Source organism: Thalassophryne amazonica, chromosome 2 (assembly GCF_902500255.1).
Source record: "Thalassophryne amazonica chromosome 2, fThaAma1.1, whole genome shotgun sequence".
NCBI classification, from domain to species: Eukaryota; Metazoa; Chordata; class Actinopteri; order Batrachoidiformes; family Batrachoididae; genus Thalassophryne; species Thalassophryne amazonica.
In genome coordinates this window covers 70,793,345-70,818,370 of record NC_047104.1, presented here as the reverse complement: position 1 = coordinate 70,818,370, position 25,026 = coordinate 70,793,345, and the positions used below count along the sequence as shown (strand labels likewise).

The following is a 25,026-nucleotide window of genomic DNA, read 5'->3' as shown; positions in this document are numbered from 1 at the left end:
GTCTCACGCTTTTTTTCTTTTTTTTTTTTGTGCTCCTTTTGTGCTCACGAAATGAGTCACATTTTTGTGACTCGGTTTTTTAAATTTACTATTTTTAACCGTAACCCCTAACTATAACCATACCATTCCCCGCCCCGTGTCATGTCACAAAATTAATTAGTGCTCCATCACGAAATGCACCACCTCTTTGTAATGGTATCACGAATCATAGATTAATTTACTTTTTGTGATGCATCACGAACATGGAGTGAAATTGGTTGTATTTAGAGGTGTTTTCTTAGCATAAATGGAATATAGCATTCACAACCATCTGTTTATTAGTGTTTAATTACCTGCAACAACAAATTAGTATGGCTATGTGACACATTTTTCTGGGCGTGAGTTAACGTGCAGGTACCTCACTGTGGAGGATCCCAGAAACCAGAAAAGGCCAAAGGGACGGCCACCTATCACCTGGCTGCAACAGACAGATGGCTACTTTTGGGACGTGGGGATGGAGGGATGGACCCGTGGTCTTTGAGGATTATTGTTAATCAGGAACCAATGCCGTTCTGTAGTGTGGTGATGCAACACCAGCACATCACTTGAATGGTGTATTGGATCGTAATTTAGTATCAAATACACACTTTGAGTTGAGGTATTAAACAACCTGCAGCTGGATAGTAAGGTTTGTGAATCCCTTAAATATTTAGGAAATGGCTTGGAAAAAAAAAAGAATTATAATTGCAAGGTTTGCAAATAACTTCTTGATTTGACTGACAGTCCAACAAGCTTCAGAATACTGTGATGTAAAACAGAAAAAAGCAGCACATCATTCATATTTAATAAATCAAAAATAAAGTTTTGGAGTTTGCTTTTATGACTTAAACTGTGTTGAGTACTATGATGAGTTTATTGAGATTATAATCAAATATCTGTTGCTTTGACAAGAACTGACAAAAGTTAAATTTATATCATCTTGAATTTTGTAAACTGGCACAAATGAGAAATGTGATCTAAGATGTTACAATTAAGCACATATTGTGGTATTCATTTGAGGAAGTACTTTTCTTCATGTCTTGGGACCTTGACACACTGGTTTGTCACTGTGTTGTAGGAATGTGGTAAAAACAGGTTCCTGCTTTGTATGCTTTTGTAGTAAGACTATGTCCACACCCTGAGCTGTAATCTGAGCACATGATGCAAAGATTTTTACCATCAGACCAACAACTTCAACCGCTACTTTTATTTATTTATCTATCAAAAAAGAATGTTCAGATGTCATCGGAGTATGGAATTCATACGACACTGTACCTGCTTATCTTAGACATTTTACACACAAGGAAATGGAATGATTTGTAGTTGTAATGACTTTTCAGAGAAATTACTGAAGTTTATTGTTACGGCCTGTTTTATCTTCCTGTTCTCTCTCCTTTGTCCTTTCCTGTGTGTTCTTTCCTTTCTCACTAACAACAGTTTTTCTTTCTGATCCTAGTTCTACGTCTCCCCCAGTCTGGCCAGCTTTGTCCTGCTGATTGTACTCCCTGTGGCCTGTCTTGCGGTGCTTTATGGCAGATACCTACGCAACATCTCCAGGCACACACAGGACACACTGGCACACGCCACACAGGTACAGCACACACAAATAGTGGTTAAGATCCAGCTGAAAAAAAAAAAAAAAAAAAAAATATATATATATATATATATATATATATATAAAAAAGCCCACAAAATTTTGCACAAACAGCCATTTATTTAATGATTATTTTTAATATTTTAGAAGTGCCCCCGAAATTGCAGTTGATATTGATATCAAAAGACCGCAGGCTACAATACAACTCTTAAACAAAACATCCATGAATTGCAAATTTGAATAAACACGCCCTTACATGCCTAATGTCTGTCATTAGACACTTTATTAATCTGTCTTTCAGGGAGGAACAATTAGCTCTTTTTAATAAGGTGAATATTTGTCTCAACATTTAGTTAAATATTTAGCTTGAATATTAAGCTAAATGTGCAATTACTTAGCATTAACTAATCTGCAATCATTTTAGGTTTGACAGAAATTTGATCATGTAGTGTTTGCCCTTAAAACTAAACTGAAATGTCACTAGTATTCCCATGCAAATGAAATCAAATGTCACTCTTTTTCTCCATCAAATAAACCAGTTAATTATGAAGATAAAGTTGTAGTCTTACACACCTCTCTGCAGCTTCTCTCCCCCTGCCATCCCCCCAATACCCCATCCCCGTAGAGACTGTGCCTGCTCCCAGACCACCAATAACCAGCAAAAATCTGTTTAAGCATAAAAATTCCAAAAGAAAAAATAATATAGCACCTTCAACTGCACCACAGACTAAAACAGTTAAATGTAGTTTATTAAATATTAGGTCTCTCTCTTCTAAGTCCCTGTTAGTAAATTATATAATAATTGATCAACATATTGATTTATTCTGCCTTACAGAAACCTGGTTACAGCAGGATGAATATGTTAGTTTAAATGAGTCAATACCCCCGAGTCACACTAACTGTCAGAATGCTCGAAGCACGGGTCGAGGTGGAGGATTAGCAGACAAGATAATTATAGTGGGTGATTTTAACATCCACATAGATGCTGAGAATGACAGCCTCAACACTGCATTTAATCTATTATTAGACTCAATTGGCTTCGCTTAAAATGTAAATGAGCCCACCCACCACCTTAGCCACACTTTAGATCTTGTTCTGATATATGGCATAGAAATTGAAGACTTAACATATTCCCTGAAAACCCCTTTTTGTCTGATCATTTCTTAATAACATTTACATTTACTTTAATGGACTACCCAGCAGTGGGGAATAAGTTTCATTACAGGAGAAGGCTTTCTGAAAGCGCTGTAACTAGGTTTAAGGATATGATTCCTTCTTTGCTATGTTCTTCAATGCCATATACCAACACAGTGCAGAGTAGCTACCTAAAGTCTGTGAGTGAGATAGATTATCTTGTCAATAGCTTTACATCCTCATTGAGCACAACTTTGGATGCTGTAGCTCCTCTGAAAAAGAGAGCCTTAAATCAGAAGTGCCTGACTCCATGGAATAACCCACAAACTCGCACTTAAATCAGATAACCCGTAAGCTGGAGAGGAAATGGCGTCTCAGTTTAGAAGATCTTCATTTAGCCTGGAAAAAGAGTCTGTTGCTCTATAAAAAAGCCCTCCGTAAAGCTAGGACATCTTACTATTCATCACTAATTGGAGAAAATAAGAACAACCCCAGGTTTCTTTTCAGCACTGTAGCCAGGCTGACAAAGAGTCAGAGCTGTATTGAGCCGAGTATTCCTTTAACTTTAACTAGTAATGACTTCATGACTTTCTTTGCAAATAAAATTTTAACTATTAGAGAAAAAATTACTCATAACCATCCCAAAGACATATCATTATCTTTTGGCTGCTTTCAGTAATGCTGGTATTTGGTTAGACTCTTTCTCTCTGATTGTTCTGTCTGAGTTACTTTCATTAGTCACTTCCTCCAAACCATCAACATGTCTATTAGACCCCATTCCTGCCAGGCTGCTCAAGGAAGCCCTACCGTTAATTAATGCTTCGATCTTAAATATGATCAATCTATCTTTATTAGTTGGCTATGTACCCCAGACGTTTAAGGTGGTAGTAATTAAACCATTACTTAAAAAGCCATCACTTGACCCAGCTATCTTAGCTAATTATAGGCCAATCTCCAACCTTCCTTTTCTCTCAAAAATTCTTGAAAGGGTAGTTGTAAAACAGCTAACTGATCATCTGCAGAGGAATGGTCTATTTGAAGAGTTTCAGTCAGGTTTCAGAATTCATCATAGTACAGAAACAGCATTAGTGAAGGTTACAAATGATCTTCTTATGGCCTCAGACAGTGGACTCATCTCTGTGCTCATCCTGTTAGACCTCAGTGCAGCTTTTGATACTGTTGACCATAAAATTTTATTACAGAGATTAGAGCATGCCATAGGTATTAAAGGCACTGCGCTGCAGTGGTTTGAATCATATTTATCTAATAGATTACAATTTGTTCATGTAAATGGGGAGTCTTCTTCACGGACTAAGGTTAATTATGGAGTTCCACAAGGTTCTGTGCTAGGACCGATTTTATTCACTTTATACATGCTTCCCTTAGGCAGTGTTATTAGAAAGCATTGCTTAAATTTTCATTGTTACGCAGATGATACCCAGCTTTATCTATCCATGAAGCCAGAGGGGACACACCAATTAGTTAAACTGCAGGAATGTCTTTCAGACATAAAGACATGAATGACCTCTAATTTCCTGCTTTTAAATTCAGATAAAACTGAAGTGATTGTACTTGGCCCCACAAATCTTAGAAACATGGTGTCTAACCAGATCCTTACTCTGGATGGCATTACCCTGACCTCCAGTAATACTGTGAGAAATCTTGGAGTCATTTTTGATCAGGATATGTCCTTCAATGCGCATATTAATCAAATATGTAGGACTGCTTTTTTGCATTTGCGTAATATCTCTAAAATTAGAAAAGTCTTGTCTCAGAGTGATGCTGAAAAGCTAATTCATGCATTTATTTCTTCTAGGCTGGACTATTGTAATTCATTATTATCAGGTTGTCCTAAAAGTTCCCTGAAAAGCCTTCAGTTAATTCAAAATGCTGCAGCTAGAGTACTGACAGGGACTAGAAGGAGAGAGCATATTTCACCCATATTGGCTTCTCTTCATTGGCTCCCTGTTAATTCCAGAATAGAATTTAAAATTCTTCTTCTTACTTATAAGGTTTTGAATAATCAGGTCCCGTCTTATCTTAGGGACCTCATAGTACCATATCACCCCAATAGAGTGCTTCACTCTCAGACTGCAGACTTACTTGTAGTTCCTAGGGTTTGTAAGAGTAGAATGGGAGGCAGAGCCTTCAGCTTTCAGGCTCCTCTCCTGTGGAACCAGCTCCCAATTCGCATTAGGGAGACAGACACCCTCTCTACTTTTAAGATTAAGGTTAAAACTTTCCTTTTTGAAAAGCTTATAGTTAGGGCTGGATCAGGTGACCCTGAACCATCCCTTAGTTATGCTGCTATAGACTTAGACTGCTGGGGGGTTTCCCATGATGCACCCAGTGTTTCTTTTTATTCACCTCTTTTTGCTCTGTATGCACCACTCTGCTTTTAATCATTGGTGATTGATCTCTGCTCTCTTCCACAGCATGTCTTTTTCCTGATTCTCTCCCCTCAGCCCCAACCAGTCCCAGCAGAAGACTGCCCCTCCCTGAGCCTGGTTCTGCTGGAGGTTTCTTCCTGTTAGAAGGGAGTTTTCCTTCCCACTGTCACCAAGTGCTTGCTCACAGGGGGTCGTTTTGACCGTTGGGGTTTTTCTGTAATTATTGTATGGCTTTTGCCTTACAATATAAAGCCCCTTGGGGTGACTGTTTGTTGTGATTTGGCGCTATATAAGTAAAATTGATTTGATAAACCTCATTTTAAATTTCATTATTATTATTATTGCATTTTCAGTGTACATGACAACAAAAAGAGTTACCAGATGCTGGAAAATTACTGTAAAAATTGGATAACACACACTCTTGCAGGCACATTAAAAAAAAGTCAGATTCAAGTCACTTCAGCTAGAAATGTGAATGGAGCTCCTGTCCTCTCCGGTGAGATTCAAACCTGTTGTTCCTCCCTGTCTGTCCGCTTTCAAACGCCTTTTATTTCATTAACTAGCTGCCTGCCTCATTCGTTGGATGAATCCGCAGAGAAATGTGGCGCAGAGTTGTGGTTCTGCTGGATCCTATGTGGACTTTGCTCTGTCAAGGCCCTGTCACACCTTGACAATCTAGCCAGCGTATGCCTTCCGTATTAAAAACGCTGGCACAAGCTGTTGTACGTGTAATAAATGCATGTAGCTGTCACACCTTGACGATTATTCAGCGTCTGCTGACAGCCCAGTTTCATTCCAGACCATTTTCATTGTGTACAGAATGCAGATGAATGGACTGGCTGTAGGAAACGCTGCCGTGAATGTATGGAATGCTGTCTCTTTAAATGTTGAAAGTGCCGGCTGCTTCCTGATCAGCGGATCTGATCAGGTCTGTGATGATCTGATCAGGCTATCACAGACCTGAATAATGAAACTCTGTGATGATTTAAACTTTTAACGCGCCAGTCGACAGCGATCAGGTGTGATCTGAAGGAAGTGCTGTGTGATCTGTTGGTCTGGTGATCACCGACAGCAACGGCGCTTTAAATGTTTAAACAGCACATTAATCAGGCGTGATCACCCTGATCGATCGATCAGGTCATCTGATGATCACACCACAGCGACGGTGCTTTAAAAGTTTAAATCATTGCAGCGCTTCTGTGTGTTCAGAACGCAGCACCGGCATGAGAAACGCACCTGCAGCAGAAAAAAACACAGAGGGACTTGCTTTAAAACGCTACATTTCCAGCCAGGAATTAAATGATTTTCCGAGGTCATTTCCAAAAATCAGGAGTTTTATGTGGATTCATGTCCGTCTGTGATCGTGAATTGGACTGAAATGAACAGGTCAGATTTACTCCGTGTGAATGAAACAGTCTGTCTGCATGAGGACTGCGGCTTTCAGCCAGTCAGTGGCCAGCATTAATGGACAGATTTAGACTTATGAGTAAATTACCAGAAATGTGTGCCAACAATCACATAACTTACCTACAACTTATGTCCAGCATGTGCTGGACGTATGAGTCACACACTGGCATGCATTGAAAATTTTCAGCATGCCCAAAATTTTTTGAGGAACTCAGTTTATCAGGACGTACATCAGCGAGCTTCAACATGCTCTTAACTTATAAAAAAAAAACTTACCCTTAACTTGTTGAACTTATGCCAGCGTTTTTTATTATGGTTGGCATACACTGGCTAAATCGTCAAGGTGTGACGGGGCCTTAGGAAACACCGGAGCCGCGGAGCAAAAAGCACGGCCCCATGAGGAGCGCGCCACTTCCTTGATATAACTGCTTTGCAACGCTGAATTATTTATTTTTTTTGTTTGTTTGTTTAAGTGCTTGTTGTGCTGTCCCCACGTGTCATGAAAAAATGCTCCCCAAAAACCGCATCTGTCCTTCGGCTGCTCCCTTGTTTTCACTTGGGGCCGCCATAGCAAATCCGAGGTGGATCTGCATGTTGAATTAATACAGATTTTACGCCGGATGCCCTTTGTGACGCTACTCCACATTACATGGAGAAATGTGCCAGCGGTGGGGTTTGAATCGGGAACTTTCCACACTGAAACCAAGTGCACTAACCACTTGGCCACTACCCCTGCCTTTTTTCCCACATTTTATGTTACAGCCTTATTCCAAAATGGATGCAGTTCATTTTTGCTCTGTATGTTTGCACTGTATGTTTTCCATGTCAACCTGGTCAAGTCACACCTATTATTTTTTTTTTTTTTAAGTGGTGTCTTTCAGCTGTGGATTGGCTGAGCACACCTGATAGAGTTAATTGCCTGGGAGTGGAACAGGGAGAATTAGAAAACATGCAAGGCAGGGGCCCTCCAGGAACAGGGTTGGTGACCCCTGAACTAGGGGATTAAGGACCTTGCCCAAGGACCCTTAGTGATTATCCGGTCAGGCTGGGATTTGAACCAAGGATCCTCTGGTCTCTAGACCAACGCTTTAACCACAAGACCATCACTTATTTACATGCAGTGGTGGGCACAGTTCTGCTAATCTGCTAATTACCGAAGCTAAAGTTTTCATTATCTGATTAGCTTTTCAGATAACTTCGAAAACCATCATCAGACCAATTATCTTCTGATAAGTTTTGGTCCGATAATTTTTAGACCGCTAACATATTTTTGGAGGCGTGGTGAACAAAGCTTTATAGTTACAAATATTAAGTTTAAAATTAGTTGAGTACCTACCTGTTAAATGTTTTGTAGTAGATGTGCAGTTCTATCCTCTGCAAACAGAGGCGAGCTGGTTACAGAAGAAACCACTCTATCCTCTGTAAAGAGAGAAGAGCTGGTTCCAGAAGAAACCGCTCTATCCTCTGCAAGCAAAGGAGAACTGGTCACAGAAAAGAAAAAAGCTAATTTCTTTTGACCCCATACTGATACGCTGGAAATATCACCCTAGTCATCCAGAGGTATACAGTTTTAACTTATGGTTAAAATTTTAACCAAACTAATTTCGGACAAGTTATTTAAATTAACGTCACATCTGAAGTTTTATAAAGTGAAAATATCAGATATATGTTTTAGTTTTAAAGTATTGCACTAATTTTGAAGGTTTTAGTGTGGACATGCTATCTCTGGGTGCATTATGGGTAATGTCAGTACATTCATGACAGAAAAAATGCATTTGAGACACTCTGATCAGGCTCCACACGGACAACAGCATTAAACCCTTTGTATATTGTGCCTAAAACTCTCGTGTGAATATATTCTCTGGGTTTATAGATGTTGTTATTGTGTTTGTTTTATGTAAAAATGCCAGAAGCAGCCCCGGTTGCTTCTCCATTATTTTCAATTGGAATCATTGCAATCGATTCCTGTTTGCTATTTAGAGTCCTGTTTATGTCAAACACTGTCTGTCGTCTTTGTTCCAGAGTAATATATACAAGATGTCTGAAATTCAGTTTACCTTTATAAAATTCCACGCATCTTAAGCCCAGGTTACACATAGACGGTTTTGTCAGCGGGCAGTACGTAGACCAAAGTTTGCTGTAGTTCCGGCTGTTTTCGCGGTGGAAAGGTGCGGAGCATTTCGCAGGCGTTTTGAGTGCCGTATTAGCCGCAAATACGCGGATAAAACACCGCTAAGTCCACCGAATAAAGCGGCGTTTTGACGCCGTAGCATCCAGCACACGTCAGGCAACAGGGGTTAATACCCAGTTCTGTCCTTTACAATCGCAGATTAAGACGCGCGTGAGAACGGCGGTGTTCTGCTGCCGCCGATAATGCCCTGTGTACCGCTGGATTTATCCAGGCAAATCCTGCATTACTCCAGGAATTTTTGCATATAGGCACCGCCCCCAGAGTATAATAGGCTGAAGCAGCTGTCACTGCAGGGGGAGGGAGCTCATCCTCAGCCTTTTCTTTTCCTCTCCTTTTCCCCTCCTCAACGTGTTGCTCGTCTCCACCACAGGGCTCCCCTCTGCTTCTGAACCAGACCTCTTGGTAAGTCCTTGCCGCTGCCAGTTTTCTTTTAGGAGGCATACTGGAGCTTCTCTGCAAAAATATCTGGAGCTGGCCACGAGTGAGAGGCCTGCATGCAGCGCGTTAGCGTTTTTATACTGACCGCCGCCTATCGGCCATTTGGAATGCCATTAACAGGGAGGTGGCGTTTAGAACGGCGTACTGTCCACTAGCGCCGCCGTTTTGTCTTCCTCTGTCGCCGGTTAAAACGCCTTTGAGGACGCCGATGTGGGCTCTATCGCCGTTTTACACGCAGTTGGTTAGGGATACAACGCCGGCCACCCATTACGGCGGTGTAAACTGCGGCACTACAGGAAGGGGCAGGATGAAACGGTGATTAAAAGTATCAAACGCCCTTGTTCTCCGTTGTCATGCGAATTCTCTGGGAGCGCTCCCGGAATTATTCGACATGTTGAATAATTTTTTCGACGATTCCCGGTAAAACCGGAACTAAGCCACGCCCCCTAGTGCCGGCGTTAACAATGGCGTGTGATCCTTAAGACGGCCAAAAACTCTTCCGGGACGCTTCCGGGAGCTCTTGCCGTCTATGTGTAAACGGGGCTTTAAACGTAGCAGACAGATTATCTGGAATTTTGTTTTGCCGAGTTTTCATGGTCTCTGTTGCCATCTACTGGCCAGTAGTGTTTATGGCAGTATAAGCGTCTGGATGCCAGTAGATGGCATTGTTCTATTTATTGGTTGGTTATATCACACGGTTGTCACAATAACAACTTGACTTTTTAGCTTTTTGCAAATGGCTTTTTTTCTTTTTACAAATTAAAAAAAGGCATATTTTACAAAAGCACATTTATATGTAAACACCAATACACACACCTCACATTAACGTGTTGGTTTTTACATAGAATGAATGAGTCAACCAATCAGTGTTAGCGGAGGCACATTTTACCCATAATCCCTTTGGCATCTGTCTGTGTTTGTTACAAAAGTTCAGAATTAGTGCATTATTTAAAATTAAAAGATATAGGTTATGAAATGACATAGACATTAATGGAGCTATTCTATCTGTATTAATTTTATTTATAAATCAAAGCCATAAGTCAGCACTGCTTTATTTTCCAAGACCTCTGCCTCATGGCGACACTGTTATTGAGTAGAGAGTTGAGCTTTGATGCTCCTCTCAGCTGCTTCACTGCTGGAAGCTATGTAGTAAACAGGAGCTTCCAGCAGTGGGCAGGGCACACAAAGACAGAAGTGCTGACTCATTGTTTGGGTCTGTGGTTGCCTTTGATGTTACCAGAACCGATCATGGTGTTAAAACTCAAAATCAGCTTGTTAGTAGTTGCAAGTCTACTGGAGACAATACTGGAAGTTAGCTGTAGCTGCCGATAAATTTTTGGGTGGTTTATCAGTTTAGCTTTATAAAGGCGGGAGTGGTAAGATGGAATAGAATGGCACAGCACAACTGGAGCGAGACTCGTTGATGCGGCATTTCAAGAAATGGAAAAGACCCCGCTGGATTAAATTTTATATATACAAATAACAACGAAAGAAAGCCTTAACGACAACAGCTTTTGGCGGACGTGGATATCTGGAACCGACAAAGGTGGATTGGATCGCAGATTTAGAAAACTACATTGATCACTACTTCCAGGCCTGCTGCTCGGACATGGCTTCTCCGGCACACAAAGACAACAACAACCCTTGTAAACGTAAGAAAAAGGACTCCTCTACAGACACGGAGGATCTCCAGACAACGGAGGTGGAGGTAAGTGTGCTCCGTTCCATAAAAACAAGGTGGATTTGCTCATGACGTTATACACGGAGATTAAAGACATTCAGGTAAGCCTCAACTTTGCATATGAAAAAATAGAACAGTTGGAGTCTGAAAATAAATCACTCAAAGCATCGGTGGAGTTATTAACCAAAAAAACAGACATGCTAACCAAAGAAAACAAGAAGACAAATGAAATAATACTGGATATTCAGTCTAGGAGCATGCGTGACAATTTTCTCAGGGATATCAGAAAACCCCGCCTCAGACAATCCAGAAACCCTCTGAAAAGACTTCATAGTTTCCAAACTCAAACTTCCTTCAGCTACTGTTGATAACATCACTTTTCATCATGTGCACAGACTTGGTGGACCCAAGAGCAGAAGACATCAGCTCATCATTGCCAAACTGGAACATTACAAGCATAAAGACCTCATTAAAAGCAAAGCCAGAGAGCTCAGAGGGACCAACTTTGGAATAAATGACCAGTTTCCAAAAGAAATCAACGACCGCAGAAAGATTCTTTACACGATCATGAAACGGCACAGACAGAATAATGAACGTGCGTACTTGGTAGTAGATAAACTGTATATAGATGGTCAGCTGTACCGGGATCCATCCACAACCCCGTGGTAGTGATGGGATGATGATACCTCAAGGAGTGTATTGACACACTACACAAACTATATTGACACTGTGTTGGTTGCTCAATAGTGACCCCTGCAGTAGTTATAAAATCATTGCAGGTAAATAAAATGAAAATAAGATGGAAAAGCTAACGTGCTGCAAATGCAACATCAGCCTGTGAAATAGTTAATCGCCAGTCCTCTATTTAAAATATGATCTCATCATTGCATAATTTCATGTGCTCAATTTGTGTGTCGAGTTAAACTGTTCATGAGAAGAGTTTAAAATTTGCTTAAAACCCTGTTTGTGTAAATGCTAAACTGAGTTGGTTTGTAAAATATAGCAAATTTGTCTGTAATAAAATTCAGAGTTAAAATTTGTAACTTGTGTATGGAAATTTAACTTAAGTGTTAAAGCATACAAAATAAAAGACTAAAAATAGATTCATTTATGCATTTTTATTGAGGAACAAAGGTTTCTGAGGTGTCTTTGCTCCAAGGCGATAACTCCTCTTACACACCAGTTCCCCTGCCTTAGAAAAAAACTCTTTCACAGGGTACAGATGAAGATGGTGAGCATAAAAATTTCAGTGTGAGTTGATAAAGGTGTGGATGTGTTTTCTGGTTATTCTTCCAGTATTGTAAAGGAGTACAAACATATCTAATTGGAAAAATAACAGTAAACAATGCCCAAAGGAGAAAAAGATTTACCTTATTTAGCGTCAAAAGATCAAAATTATTCCAGACTGGGGAAACGTCTTTGAACGATCCATGAAGTCAACTCCATCCAACAAATCCGCAACATGTCGATACAATTTGTTTCCTTATAAACACAATTTGGCACGGCGCAGTCGAACGACAGTTCCTGTATCGGTCACATGATTTTTTTTTTCTTAAAGCGATACATGCACCAATACGGGGTTTCGCTCTTGTGTGCTCGGCACAGTGTTGACGCACCAGTGTTGTTCATCCCATCACTACCCCGTGGCTCTTCTGAGGATGTCTGCAGTCTTAAGAAGATGGATAATTTAAACACGCTCCCACCGCACGCACAGTCTCTCCTTAAACTACACGTGCACTTTAACTTGTTTACACTCGTTGCTCACTCATTATGCACAGGTGTAATTTATGTTTTATGTATGTCATACTTGTGTCTGTTTGTCTTTTTGGAGAGCCTTTTCAATATGCAGTATCAGAATTCTTTTTTCTTTAATATGCATCCTCTAAAATTGGTGTCATGGAATGTGCGTGGCATTCGCTCACAGGCAAAGAAGGTAAAAATCATGAATCACATCGCAAAATTAAATGCAGACATTTGTCTCCTACAGAAACACATCTATCTAAAGCAGAGGAAAATTTACTGACCGGCCCAATATTTAATCAGTGTTTTTCAGCTTGTTATAACAGCAGACAGGAGTAAGTATATTAGTTCATAGAAGAGTTCCATTTATTTTTAACAACTCTGTGACAGATCCTGAAGGTCGGTATATAATAACCCAGGCGACTATTTCAAGTGAAATATTTACAGTTGTTAATTTATATGCTCCCAACAATGATGACCCAACCTTTTTTCATACATTGTTTTCACAAATTTCTAATTTAATGGCCAATTTGGCAGTCATCATTGGACTGGACTTTAACATTGCTTTAAACCCGTCTTTAGATTATTCCAGTTCTCCAACATCTGTAGGGCTCTCTCAGTCTGCTAAAACTATAAAGGAATATATGGATGACTGGTTTGGTGGATCGTTGGACAATCAAAAATACATTGACAAAGGAATACACTTTTTTCTCTCCTGTACATCAGTCTCATTCTAGAATTGACTTGTTCCTCTCTAGTAACTCTATAACTCCCAAAATTAATTCTAAAATTCATTCCATCACTATCAGCGATCATGCGCCTGTGTCACTCTCCGTACAAATAGAATCCACTATTAAACCGTCCCACTCATGGCGCTTTAACACCTCACTTTTAAAGGACTGTGAATTTGACAAAATCATAAGGAAAGAGTGGGCAGACTTTATAGAAAGAAATGAGTTTCTGAGTGTTTCTCCTTCTTTGCTTTGGGAAACAGGAAAAGCAATAATTAGAGGGAAAATTATTTCATATTCCTCTTATAAAACGAAAATGGAGCATAAATTAGAAAATGACCTTGAAGAAAAAAATTAAACATTTAACTAACAAATATGCGGCAGACGCAAGTGATCAAACTCTGTCTGAATTAAATAATGCAAAAATTCCAACTTGACAATATTATGTCAGAAAAACAGAGTTCCTCATTCAACAACTTGATATAATAATTTCGAACATAATAATAAATCATGTAAATTTCTGGCAAATCAACTACAACGCAATAAGGAAAAATCAAGGATAACATCTATCCGGGATCAAGCTGGAAACTGCACACAGTCACCACAGGAAATCAGATATTTAAGAACTATTATAGTAATCTGTATTCATCAGAGAATGCACCTAATCTAGTAGATATCCACTCATTCCTTGATAATCTAAACTTGCCTCAACTTTCTAAAGAGCACACTGAATCATCAGACACTCCTGTAACTACCATAGAACTACATGCAGCTTTGAATAAAATGCCTAATGGCAGGGCTCCGGGTCCAGATGGCTTTCCTCCCGAATTCCTGAAACATTTTTGGGAGATACTGGCTCAACTATTCTTTAGGACTGATTCAGAAATTTGGACTAAAGGTCAAATTCCCACTCATATGAACACTGCAGCAATAAAACTTATATTGAAACCAGAAAAAGACTCTACTCTGACCTCTAATTACCGTCCGTTATCATTAATAAATACTGATTTAAAAATCATTGCTAAGGCATTGGCATCTCGCTTAGAAAAAATATTGCCATCAATAATACATAAGGACCAAACTGGGTTTATTAAGGGTCGACATTCTACCAATAATGTCAGAAGACTTCTCAGTCTCATTGACAAATCACAGAGTAGCAATACAAAGGCAATAGTGGTGTCACTGGATGCAGAAAAAGCCTTTGATGAAGTCAGTTGGAGTTTTCTTATTAGAGTACTTCATAAATTTGGCTTTGGAGAATCATTTATTCATTGGATCACAACTCTATATATCTCACCAAAGACCACAGTCACAACTAATGAGATTACCTTTCAAAGTTTCACTTTGCAAAGCTGGTTGGCCCACCGATGGGAGCCCAGGTGCCGCGCCACAGGGCTTCTAGTTCTATTGGCGGTGGTGGTGGTGGGGGAGTTTGGCAGCCATCGTGCCGTTTCAGTTGGGTCTGTCTGCTCTGCCGTTGGTGGGTTGGGGTCTGGTGCCTGTGCGGGGGGTGGTGCCTCTCCCCGGGGCTCGGGTGTATGTGGCCGACCGTGCCCCGGCCTCTCCCTCCGGGTTTGTGGGGCCCGCCTGTCTCCCTTTGGCTCCTCGGCTGCTCCTACCACTCCGGGGTCCCATCTTGCACCTTCCCTGGTTCGGGGACTTCCAGGCGGGATGGCCCGTCCATCTGCGGCTCCCTGGCCCCCTGTCCCCCCTGTTGGTTTGCTCCTCCATGGTCCTCCGGTGCTCCTCGCCTCCCCCCGTCTTGTGGTTTACCTGGCACCTCCGCCGGATCTGGGGTTGGGCTGGGGGCCCAGTGGGCTGATGTATGTGGCCTGCTACCTCCACCACGCCTCTACTTCCGCCTGCTGCTTGGGGTTGGGCCTCACGTCACACCCTTTTAATGCACTTCACCAGGTTCGTACCCACACGCACATCATGTTGGGTTGTAAGTAGCACATTGTAGGGTTCATATAGTTTTGCGGTAGGGTGTTGAGGATGGGTTTGCAGGGCAGTCTGTGGTGCAGCTGTGCGCTACAGCCTTCCACTGCGATCACAATCTACCACTCCTGCCTTGCAATTTTAATGCACACACTTTATTTCTACACGTTTAGTAAACACCTTCACTAATTTAGAGTTGGGGTTACTACAACCCCTGGCAGAAATTATGGAATCACCGGCCTCAGAGGATGTTCATTCAGTTGTTTAATTTTGTAGAAAAAAAGCAGATCACAGACATGACACAAAACTAAAGTCATTTCAAATGGCAACTTTCTGGCTTTAAGAAACACTATAAGAAATCAGGAAAAAAATTGTGGCAGTCACTAGCGGTTACTTTTTTAGACCAAGCAGAGGGAAAAAAAAATATGGAATCACTCAATTCTGAGGAAAAAATTATGGAATCATAAAAAACAAAAGAACGCTCCAACACATCACTAGTATTTTGTTGCACCACCTCTGGCTTTTATAACAGCTTGCAGTCTCTGAGGCATGGACTTAATGAGTGACAAACAGTACTCTTCATCAATCTGGCTCCAACTTTCTCTGATTGCTGTTGCCAGATCAGCTTTGCAGGTTGGAGCCTTGTCATTGACCATTTTCTTCAACTTCCACCAAAGATTTTCAATTGGTTTAAGATCCGGACTATTTGCAGGCCATGACATTGACCCTATGTGTCTTTTTGCAAGGAATGTTTTCAGTTTTTGCTCTATGGCAAGATGCATTATCATCTTGAGAAATGATTTCATCAAAATATCAATATAAACTTGTGCATTTGATGATGTAATGACAGCCATCTCCCCAGTGCCTTTACCTGACATGCAGCCCCATATCATCAATGACTGTGGAAATGTACATGTTCTCTTCAGGCAGTCATCTTTATAAATCTCATTGGAACGGCACCAAACAAAAGTTCCAGCATCATCACCTTGCCCAATGCAGATTCGAGATTCATCACTGAATATGACTTTCATCCAGTCATCCACAGTGCACGATTGCTTTTCCTTAGCCCATTGTAACCTTGTTTTATTCTGTTTAGGTGTTAATGATGGCTTTCGTTTAGCTTTTCTGTATGTAAATCCCATTTCCTTTAGGCAGTTTCTTACAGTTTGGTCACAGACGTTGACTCCAGTTTCCTCCCATTCGTTCCTCATTTGTTTTGTTGTGCATTTTCGATTTTTGAGACATATTGCTTTAAGTTTTCTCTCTTGACGCTTTGATGTCTTCCTTGGTCTACCAGTATGTTTGCCTTTAACAACCTTCCCATGTTGTTTGTATTTGGTCCAGAGTTTAGACACAGCTGACTGTGAACAATCAACATATTTTGCAACATTGCATGATGATTTACCCTCTTTTAAGAGTTTGATAATCCTCTCCTTTGTTTCAATTGACATCTCTCGTGTTGGAGCCATGATTCATGTCAGTCCACTTGGTGCAACAGCTCTCCAAGGTGTGATCACTCCTTTTTAGATGCAGACTAACGAGCAGATCTGATTTGATGCAGGTGTTAGTTTTGGGGATGAAAATTTACAGGGTGATTCCATAATTTATTCCTCAGAATTGAGTGAGTCCATATTTTTTTCCCTCTGCTTGGTCTAAAAAAGTAACCGTTACTGACTGCCACAATTATTTTTATGATTTCTTATAGTGTTTCTTAAAGCCAGAAAGTTGCCATTTGAAATGACTTTAGTTTTGTGTCATGTCTGTAATCTGCTTTTTTTCTACAAAATTAAACAACTGAATGAACATCCTCCGAGGCCGGTGATTCCATAATTATTGCCAGGTGTTGTAGGTAGTGGTGGGTTTGCAGGGCAGGCTGTGGCACAGTGGTGTGCCGCGGCTGCCCACGGCAGTCTGCCACCTGCCGTCTCTTGCCCTGCTTTTAATGCAACACTTTATCTTTGCTCACTTAGGGGGTTTTACACAGCAAGGGAGATTAATTATAACAACTATAGTTGGCTCCTATTGGTGGGCCTATGCCGGTGCCCTGTGTGCTTCCCTTGAGTATGGGGCTACTCCTTGTGCCTAGGTGGGGAGGGGTGGTGTTGGGGGTGCGTTCCGGCGCCGTCGGGCTGCTCCCCTGTTGGTTTGCCGTGCTGCCCGGTGGCTCTGGGGGCTGCCTTCCCTGGCCCCTGTGTCCTTCCACTGCCCTTTTTTTCGTGGTTCCCCCAGGGCCCTGCGTCCTGGACCCATTTCCATTGGTGCTCGCGGCCGGCCACATGGCTTCTGACGTGCCAGAGTGGTCCATGCAATATGGTAAGGTTCTGTACTCTTGTCTTGGCCCAACACAGCAGCCACAGTAGTGATCGGATATTTAGCTGTGATCTGGGTCTCTGTGTGTGGATGGTTTCGTGTTTGTGGCTGTCACCACAGTTCGGTTTTTGGGTGCTCTTAAGGGTATTAACACTTTGGTGTTCTAGATCAGGGTATGGACGCTCACTAATTTGACAACAGACTGTTGCTGTCACTGTTTGTTCATGTGTGGTTGTTTGTCCTGGTATGTTGTATGGTTGGGGCCCCGTCTCCTCGGTGTCTCACGTCACAGTTATTGTCTTCACCACTTGTCTCTCATTCTTGTCTGTCTTTGTGTTGTTTTGGTGGTCTGCCCTTCCTGATAGAAGTTGCCGGTTGGTTTTCAGTAGGATGTTGTAGGCTGATTGGGAAGGGCGGATGGGGGTCACACACACACACCACATTCACTCACGCACTACATAACGTCTGTCTTGCAAGAATAAATTGTATATATGAGTATTAATGTTCATAAATGGTTCTGCCAGTGTCGCATTTACCATTACTATATATGCAGACGGGGGGGGGGGGGGGGGGGGGAATGTTTAGCTTTATAAAAGACAACTTTTTAGTTAGCTGATTATCTGTTATCAAAGCTAACTTTTTGGTTAGCTGTGCCCACCACTGTGTATATGTGATTTCTTAGTTTTTATCTCTAAAAAATTTATGAAAATAAAAAAAAAAACTTTTTTATGTTGTCATTATGGGGTGTTGCGAGTCAAATTTTGTGTGAAAAAATGTATTTACTCTATTTTGGAATAAGGCTGTAGCATAAAATGTAGAAAAAATGAAGCACTGTGAATACTTTCCAGATGCACCGTATGTGGCCTTGCGACACACTGTTGTCCTGTCCAGGGTGTATCCCGCCTCTCACCCTATGACTGCTGGGATAGGCTCCAGCCCCCTGTGACCCTTAATTGGAGTAAGTGGTTGAAGATGAGTGACTGAGTGATGTTAAAGAAGGGGTAAGTGTGTGTGCACGTGCGCACGTTGCGCTGCCTCTAACATTAAATATGCTAATGTAGCAAATTGTGCTTTGTCAGTAATTCCAAAACAGACTCCACAAGTGAAAAGTCATGATGTAATAGTTTAGCTGTATATTTTTTTTGTCCTAGTTGGCAGAAGAGAGAATTAGCAACATTCGGACAGTCAGAGCCTTTGGTAAAGAAGTGTCAGAAGTCAACAGATACACCCAGAAAACCGATGAGGTCCTCAGCCTGGCGAGAAAGGAGGCTGTTCTGAGAGCCGGCTTTTTTGGAGCAGTAAGTTTTTGCAAAACAAATCTACACTTGGTACTTAACTGCTGCAAACTTTCACTGGTAAATGCAGCCTTTGTTACAGTTGTCACAACAGTACAGTGTGTCAAGTTGGAACAGTACTACATCAAACAGCAAAGCACCTTGATGACACGATTTGATCAGCTAAATGATTGCTTATAAAGTTGTTCAGAATGCTCTGACATTCATATCCATTTTATTGTTACTTCAATGCAAAGTGGAGATCTATGCTTTCAACATAGGGAGTATTAGAAGAACCTTCAGTGTAAAACAGTTCAACAGAAGCACAAACTGCAACCTACAAAATGGCCACATAACACATAGATATAATATTAACAACAACATGGCAGTACAATTATTTGGTAAGTATTAAAGTTAAAATCCAATGAGTTACATGCTAAAGTGAACTGAGGTTTTTAATTGCATGTATGAATGTGGGGCTGGTGGGAGGACTGACCTTTGCACATATGAGATTATGTGGAATGTAATTGTGTGTTTCTTTCAGACTGGCCTCAGTGGTAACATCATGGTCTTGTCTGTCCTGTACAAAGGAGGCCTTCTGATGGCCAACCAGCACATGACCGCAGGAGAACTCTCCTCCTTTCTCATGTACACCTTCTGGGTGGGGCTCAGTGTTTCAGGTGATGCACACACATACGCACGATTATTAAGGAATGTCGTCATCTCTACAATACAGCATATATGCATTGTGTATCCACTGGCTGTGATCACTGAAGACATCATTGGGTTTCTGTGTGTGGGACATGTAGGTATGAGTTCATTCTACTCTGAGCTGATGAAGGGTTTCGGAGCAGGAGCCAGACTTTGGGAGTTGCTGGACAGAGTACCCGAGCTCCCTCTCAATGGTCAGTACACACATGAAAGGTTGAAGATTGAAGCTCATTTCTTCACTGAACTGATGCAAACCATTTATTGAAGGGACATAAGGGCCCTTTGATGTTATTATTAGCAGTTATTAGTTTTCAAAGTGTACAAATGAGAGGGTGAAGTTTAAAAACATTACTAGCGTGTTGCCCATGGGGATCCACAGGTTCTAGATTGGGTGGTGTTTATAAATTAGGTAGCTGACATTTTTCAAGGGTGGTAATAAATTGTGCAAAGTTTCTATAATGATTTTAACTGAAAGTGTAGGAAATTAAAATGGGAAAGTTTAGTGAATAATTAGTTGTCATGTTTTACAACTGGCAAGGTTGCGATGTTTCCTTTGTTCAGAGCTTGTCTGGTAAACAGGGACTGATTAATGGTGATATCAATGTCCATTGTTCGTCCATCCATCCATCAATCCATTTTCTTCCACTTCATCCGAGGTCAGGCAATAGCTCAAGCAAAGCCACCCAGACCTCCCGATCCACACACACCTCCCCCAGCTCCTCCGGGGGAACCCCGAGGCATTCTCAAGCCAGCTGCGAGAAGTAGTCCCTCCAGCGTGTCCTGGGTCTTCCCCGGGACCTCCTGATGATGGGACATGCTTAGAACACCTCTCCAGCGAGGCGTCCGGGGGCATCCGAAAAAAAGATGCCCGAGCCACCTCAGCTAGCTCCTTTTGACGTGGAGGAGCAGCGGCTCAACTCTGAACTCCTCCCGAGTGCCCGAGCTCCTCACCCTCTCTAAGGGAGCGCCCAGCCACCCTGCGGACGAAACTCATCTCGGCCGCTTGTACGCACAGTCTCGTTCTTTTGGTCATGAGCCAAATCTTATGACCATAGGTGAGGGTCTGAACGTACATCGATCGGTAAATCGAGAGCTTTGCTCCCCTGCTCAGCTCTCTCTTCACCACGATGGTCCGATACAGCGACCGCATCACTGCAGACGCTGCACCGATCCGTCTGTCGATCTCATGCTCCATCCATCCCTCTCTCGTGAACAAGACCTCGAGATACTTAAACCTCTCCACTTGAGGCAAGGACACTCCACTGACCTGAAGAGGGCAAGCACCTTTTTCCAGTCCAGAACCATGGCCTCGGATTTGGAGGTGCTGATTTTCATCCCGGACGCTTCACACTCGGCTGCAAACCGCCCCAGTGCATGCTGAAGGTCCTGATTTGACGAAGCCAACAAAACCACATCGTCTGCAAACAGCAGAGATGAGATTCTGTGGTTGCCAAACTGGACCCCCTCTACACCCTGACTATGCCTAGAAATTCTGTCCATAAAGGTAATGAACAGAACTGGTGACAAAGGGCAGCCCTGGTGGAGGACGACGTGCACTGGAAACAGGCTTGACTTACTACCTGCAATGCGGACCATGCTCCTGCTGCAGTCGTACAGGGACTGGATAGCCCTTAGCAAAGGACCCCGTACTCCCGAAGCACCCTCCACAGGGCGCCTCGAGTGACACGGTCGAACGCCTTCTCTAGATCCACAAAGCACATGTGGACTGGTTGGGAGAACTCCCATGAACCCTCGAGCACCCGATGGAGGGTGTAGAGCTGGTCCAGTGTGACGAAAACCACACTGCTCCTCCTGAATCCGAGGTTCGACTGTCGGTCGAATTCTCCTCTCCAGTACTCTGGAATAGACCTTACCGGGGAGGCTGAGGAGTGTGATCCCCCTGTAGTTGGAACACACCCTCCGATCCCCCTTCTTAAACAGAGGCATCACCACCCCAGTCTGCCAATCCAGAGGCACTGTCCCCAACCGCCACTCGATGTTGCAGAGACGTGTCAACCAAGACAGTCCCACAACATCCAGAGACTTAAGGTACTCCGGACGGATTTCATCCACCCCAGGAGCCTTGCCACCGAGGAGCTTTCTGACCACCTCGGTGACTTCGGCCTGGGTAATGGATGAGTCTGCCTCTAAGTCCCCCGTCTCTGCTTCCTCTTCTGAAGACGTGACGATGGGATTGAGGAGATCCTCAAAGTATTAACTTCCACGGCCTGACAACATCCCCACTCAGGGTCAACAGCTCCCCACTTGCACTGTAGACAATGTTGGTGGGGAGCTGCTTTTGCCTCCGGAGGCGTTGGATGGTTTGCCAGAATTTCTTCAAGGCCAGCTGATAGTCCTCCTCCATGGTCTCCCTGAACTCCTCCCAGAGTTTTTGCTTCTGCAATCGCACAGGCTGCAGCACGCTTGGCCTGCCGGTACCTGTTAGCTGCCTCCAGAGTCTCACCTGCCAACAAAGACAAGTAGGGCTCCTTCTTCAGCTTGACGGCATCCCTTACTTCTGGCGTCCACCACCGGGGATTGCCGCCACAACAGGCACCAGAGACCCTGCGACCACAGCTACGAGTGGCCGCATCGACAATGGAGGTGGAGAACATGGTCCACTCAGACTCTATGTCTCCAACCTCCCCTGGGATCTGGGAGAAGCTCTCCCGGAGGTGGGAGTTGAAGACCTCACTGACAGAGGGTTCCGCCAATCTCAGGGTGTCCTGGTGCCACGTGCACTTATGGACACCCTTGTGCTCGAGCATGGTGTTCGTGATGGACAAACTGTGGCTAGCACAGAAGTCCAACAACTGAACACCACTCGGGTTCATATCAGGGAGGCCATGCTTCCCAATCACCCCCCTCCAGGTCTCACTGTTGCCGCCCACGTGGGCGTTGAAGTCCCCCTTGAGAACAATAGAGTCCCCAGTCGGAGCACTATCTTGTACCCCTCCCAGCGACTCCAAGAAGGTTGGGTACTCTGCATTGCAGCTCGGCCCTTAGGCCGAGACAACAGTGAGAGACCTGTCCTCGACCTGAAGGCGTAGGGACGCGACCCTCTTGTTCACTGAGGTGAACTCCAACACATGGCGACTGAGCTGGGGAGCAATAAGCAATGCTACCCTGCCCGCCGCATCTCCCCGTGGGCAACGCTAGAAAAGTGGAGCACCCAACCCCTCTCCAGGAGTTGGGTACCAGAGCCCAAGCTGTGCGTGGAGGTGAGCCCAACTGTCTCTAGTCGGTACTGCTCAACCTCCCTCACAAGCTCAGGCTTTTTCCCCCCTAGTGAGGTGACATTACATGCCCCGACAGCCAGAGGCAGGTGGCCCGACGGACCAGTCTGTTGGGCCACCCGCCCTCGACCGCCACCCAGTCCTCTCTGCACCTGCCTCCCTCTGCAGGTGGTGAACCCACAGGAGGGCGGACCCACGTTGCTCTTTCAGGCTGGGCCTGGCCGGGCCCCATGGGCTAAGGCCCGACCACCAGGTGCTCGCGCACGAGCCCCAAACCCAGGCCTGGCTCAAGGGTGGGGCCCCAGCTCCGCCGTACCAGGCAACGTCTCGGTCCTTGATTTCATACTGGTCTTGGGAGCTTCTGAACTGCCCTTAGTCTGACCCGTCCCCTAGGACCTGTATGCCATGGACAACCCTACCAGGGGCACGAAGCCTCTGACAACATAGCTCCTAGGATCATCCAGGTACGCAAACTCCCCCACCACGATAAGGTGGCAGTTCAAGGGGGAGGTCCATTGTTCACTGTTACCTAATATCCCTGTGTGTTGTCATTTCGGCTGCTCCCGTTTTGGGTCGAGGTCGCCACAGCAGATACAGCCAGATCCGCATTGGTATTTGGCACAAATTTTAGGCAGGATGCCCTTCTTGACGCAACTCCAGTTTTACCTGGAGACATACATACGGAGCCGCTGGTGTCTTCCGAAGCAGGTTTCTCTGTGATCAAAGTTGCACACACGCATACATGTGCGCAGAAGCCACTTCACTTTTAATATATAGTTCCTATGTTTTCTTGACTGCCATTATGTTAAGTTCATTGTGGTATAATTCTCAAAATCAGTTTACTCATACTTTAAACATTGTTGGGGTATAATGAACATTGAACTTGGGCATGTAGTTTGACTTATTTAGACAAGTACATTCCTTCCATTGTAAGACAAAAACTCAAAAACAGTGAATGCTATGATCTTGTAGATCCATCCATCCATCTGTTTTCTATACCCACCTCCTCCAATCAAGAGTTGGATGTTGCGATATATAAAATCAGTGGTGGGCACAGTTCCGCTAATCCGCTAATTAACGAAGATAATATTTTCATTATCAGATTAGCTTTTCAGATAACTTTAAAAACGATCATCGGACCAATTATCTTCCGATAAGTTTTGGACTGATAATTTTTAGTCCGCTAACATTTTTACAGACATAGTTTTTTGTAGTAGATGCACAGTTCTATCCTCTACAAACAGAGAAGAGCTAGTTCTAGAAGAAACCACTCTATCCTCTGCAGGCAAAGGAGAACTGGCCATAGAAAAATTAAAAGCTCTTTTCTTTTGACCCCACAGTGATACGCTGGCAATATCACCTAAGTAATCAGAGGCATACAGTTTTCACTTATGATTAAAATTTTTACCAAACTAATTTCGGACAAGTTATTTAAATTAACATCACGTCTGAAGTCTTATAAAGTGAAAATATCTGATATATGTTTTAGTTTTAAAGTATTGGACTAATTTTAAAGGTTTTAGTGTGGACATGGTGTGTGCACAGTGCATTCTGGGTAAAAGTTCACAACAAGAGAAATGCATTTGAGACGCTCTGATCAGGCTCCACACGGACAACAGCATTAAAACTCTTTGTATATTGTGCCTAAAACTCTTGTGAATATATTCTCTGGGTTTATAGACGTTATTGTTTGTTTTATGTAAAAATGCCAGAAGAAGCCCAGGTTGCTTCTCCAAAAGCCAAAAAGTCTGTTAAATTGTGATTCAGGCTGTGTGATATAACCGGCGTCAAAATGCATAGAACACTGCCATCTACTTGCGGCCGGATATATCACAGTGTTGTCGACCACAAGATTTTAAAATGATCTGTAGGTTTCCAAAACCTGAGAGACCACACACGTGGAGATAAAAAAAAAAAATCATAGATCTGACAGGTTTAGTTGTACAGTGTGTGGTGTCAGCCACACGGTAAAAAACAACACACATGAACAGATTTCACACACGAACATTCCCAGGTCAGACACCTCACTTTCTGATTGGCTGCATGTCACATTTAACTCCTCATGTCCATCTTAACACACCACACGTCATGAATATCTGATAAGATTATATATAGCGTCATCACGATTGTCGGGGCATCCTTAAGATTGTCAGAAGGGGAAGATCAGGTTCGATATCGGCCTAATTATCTTGCCATGTGAACCAGACTCGACGTTATGACGCCTCACGGAGCG

At 43.0% G+C, this 25,026-nt stretch overlaps 1 protein-coding gene across 1 annotated transcript in view; it reads left to right on the top strand.

Moving 5' to 3' along the window:
* abcb10 (ATP-binding cassette, sub-family B (MDR/TAP), member 10) overlaps positions 1-25,026 on the top strand; it is an 80,315-nt gene that overhangs the window by 15,664 nt on the left and 39,625 nt on the right. Inside the window, exons 4-7 of the mRNA XM_034187631.1 lie at positions 1,475-1,609; positions 18,724-18,870; positions 19,391-19,526; positions 19,656-19,751. Of these exons, the coding sequence (XP_034043522.1) occupies positions 1,475-1,609; positions 18,724-18,870; positions 19,391-19,526; positions 19,656-19,751 (514 nt within the window). The remainder of the gene's footprint in view (positions 1-1,474; positions 1,610-18,723; positions 18,871-19,390; positions 19,527-19,655; positions 19,752-25,026) is intronic.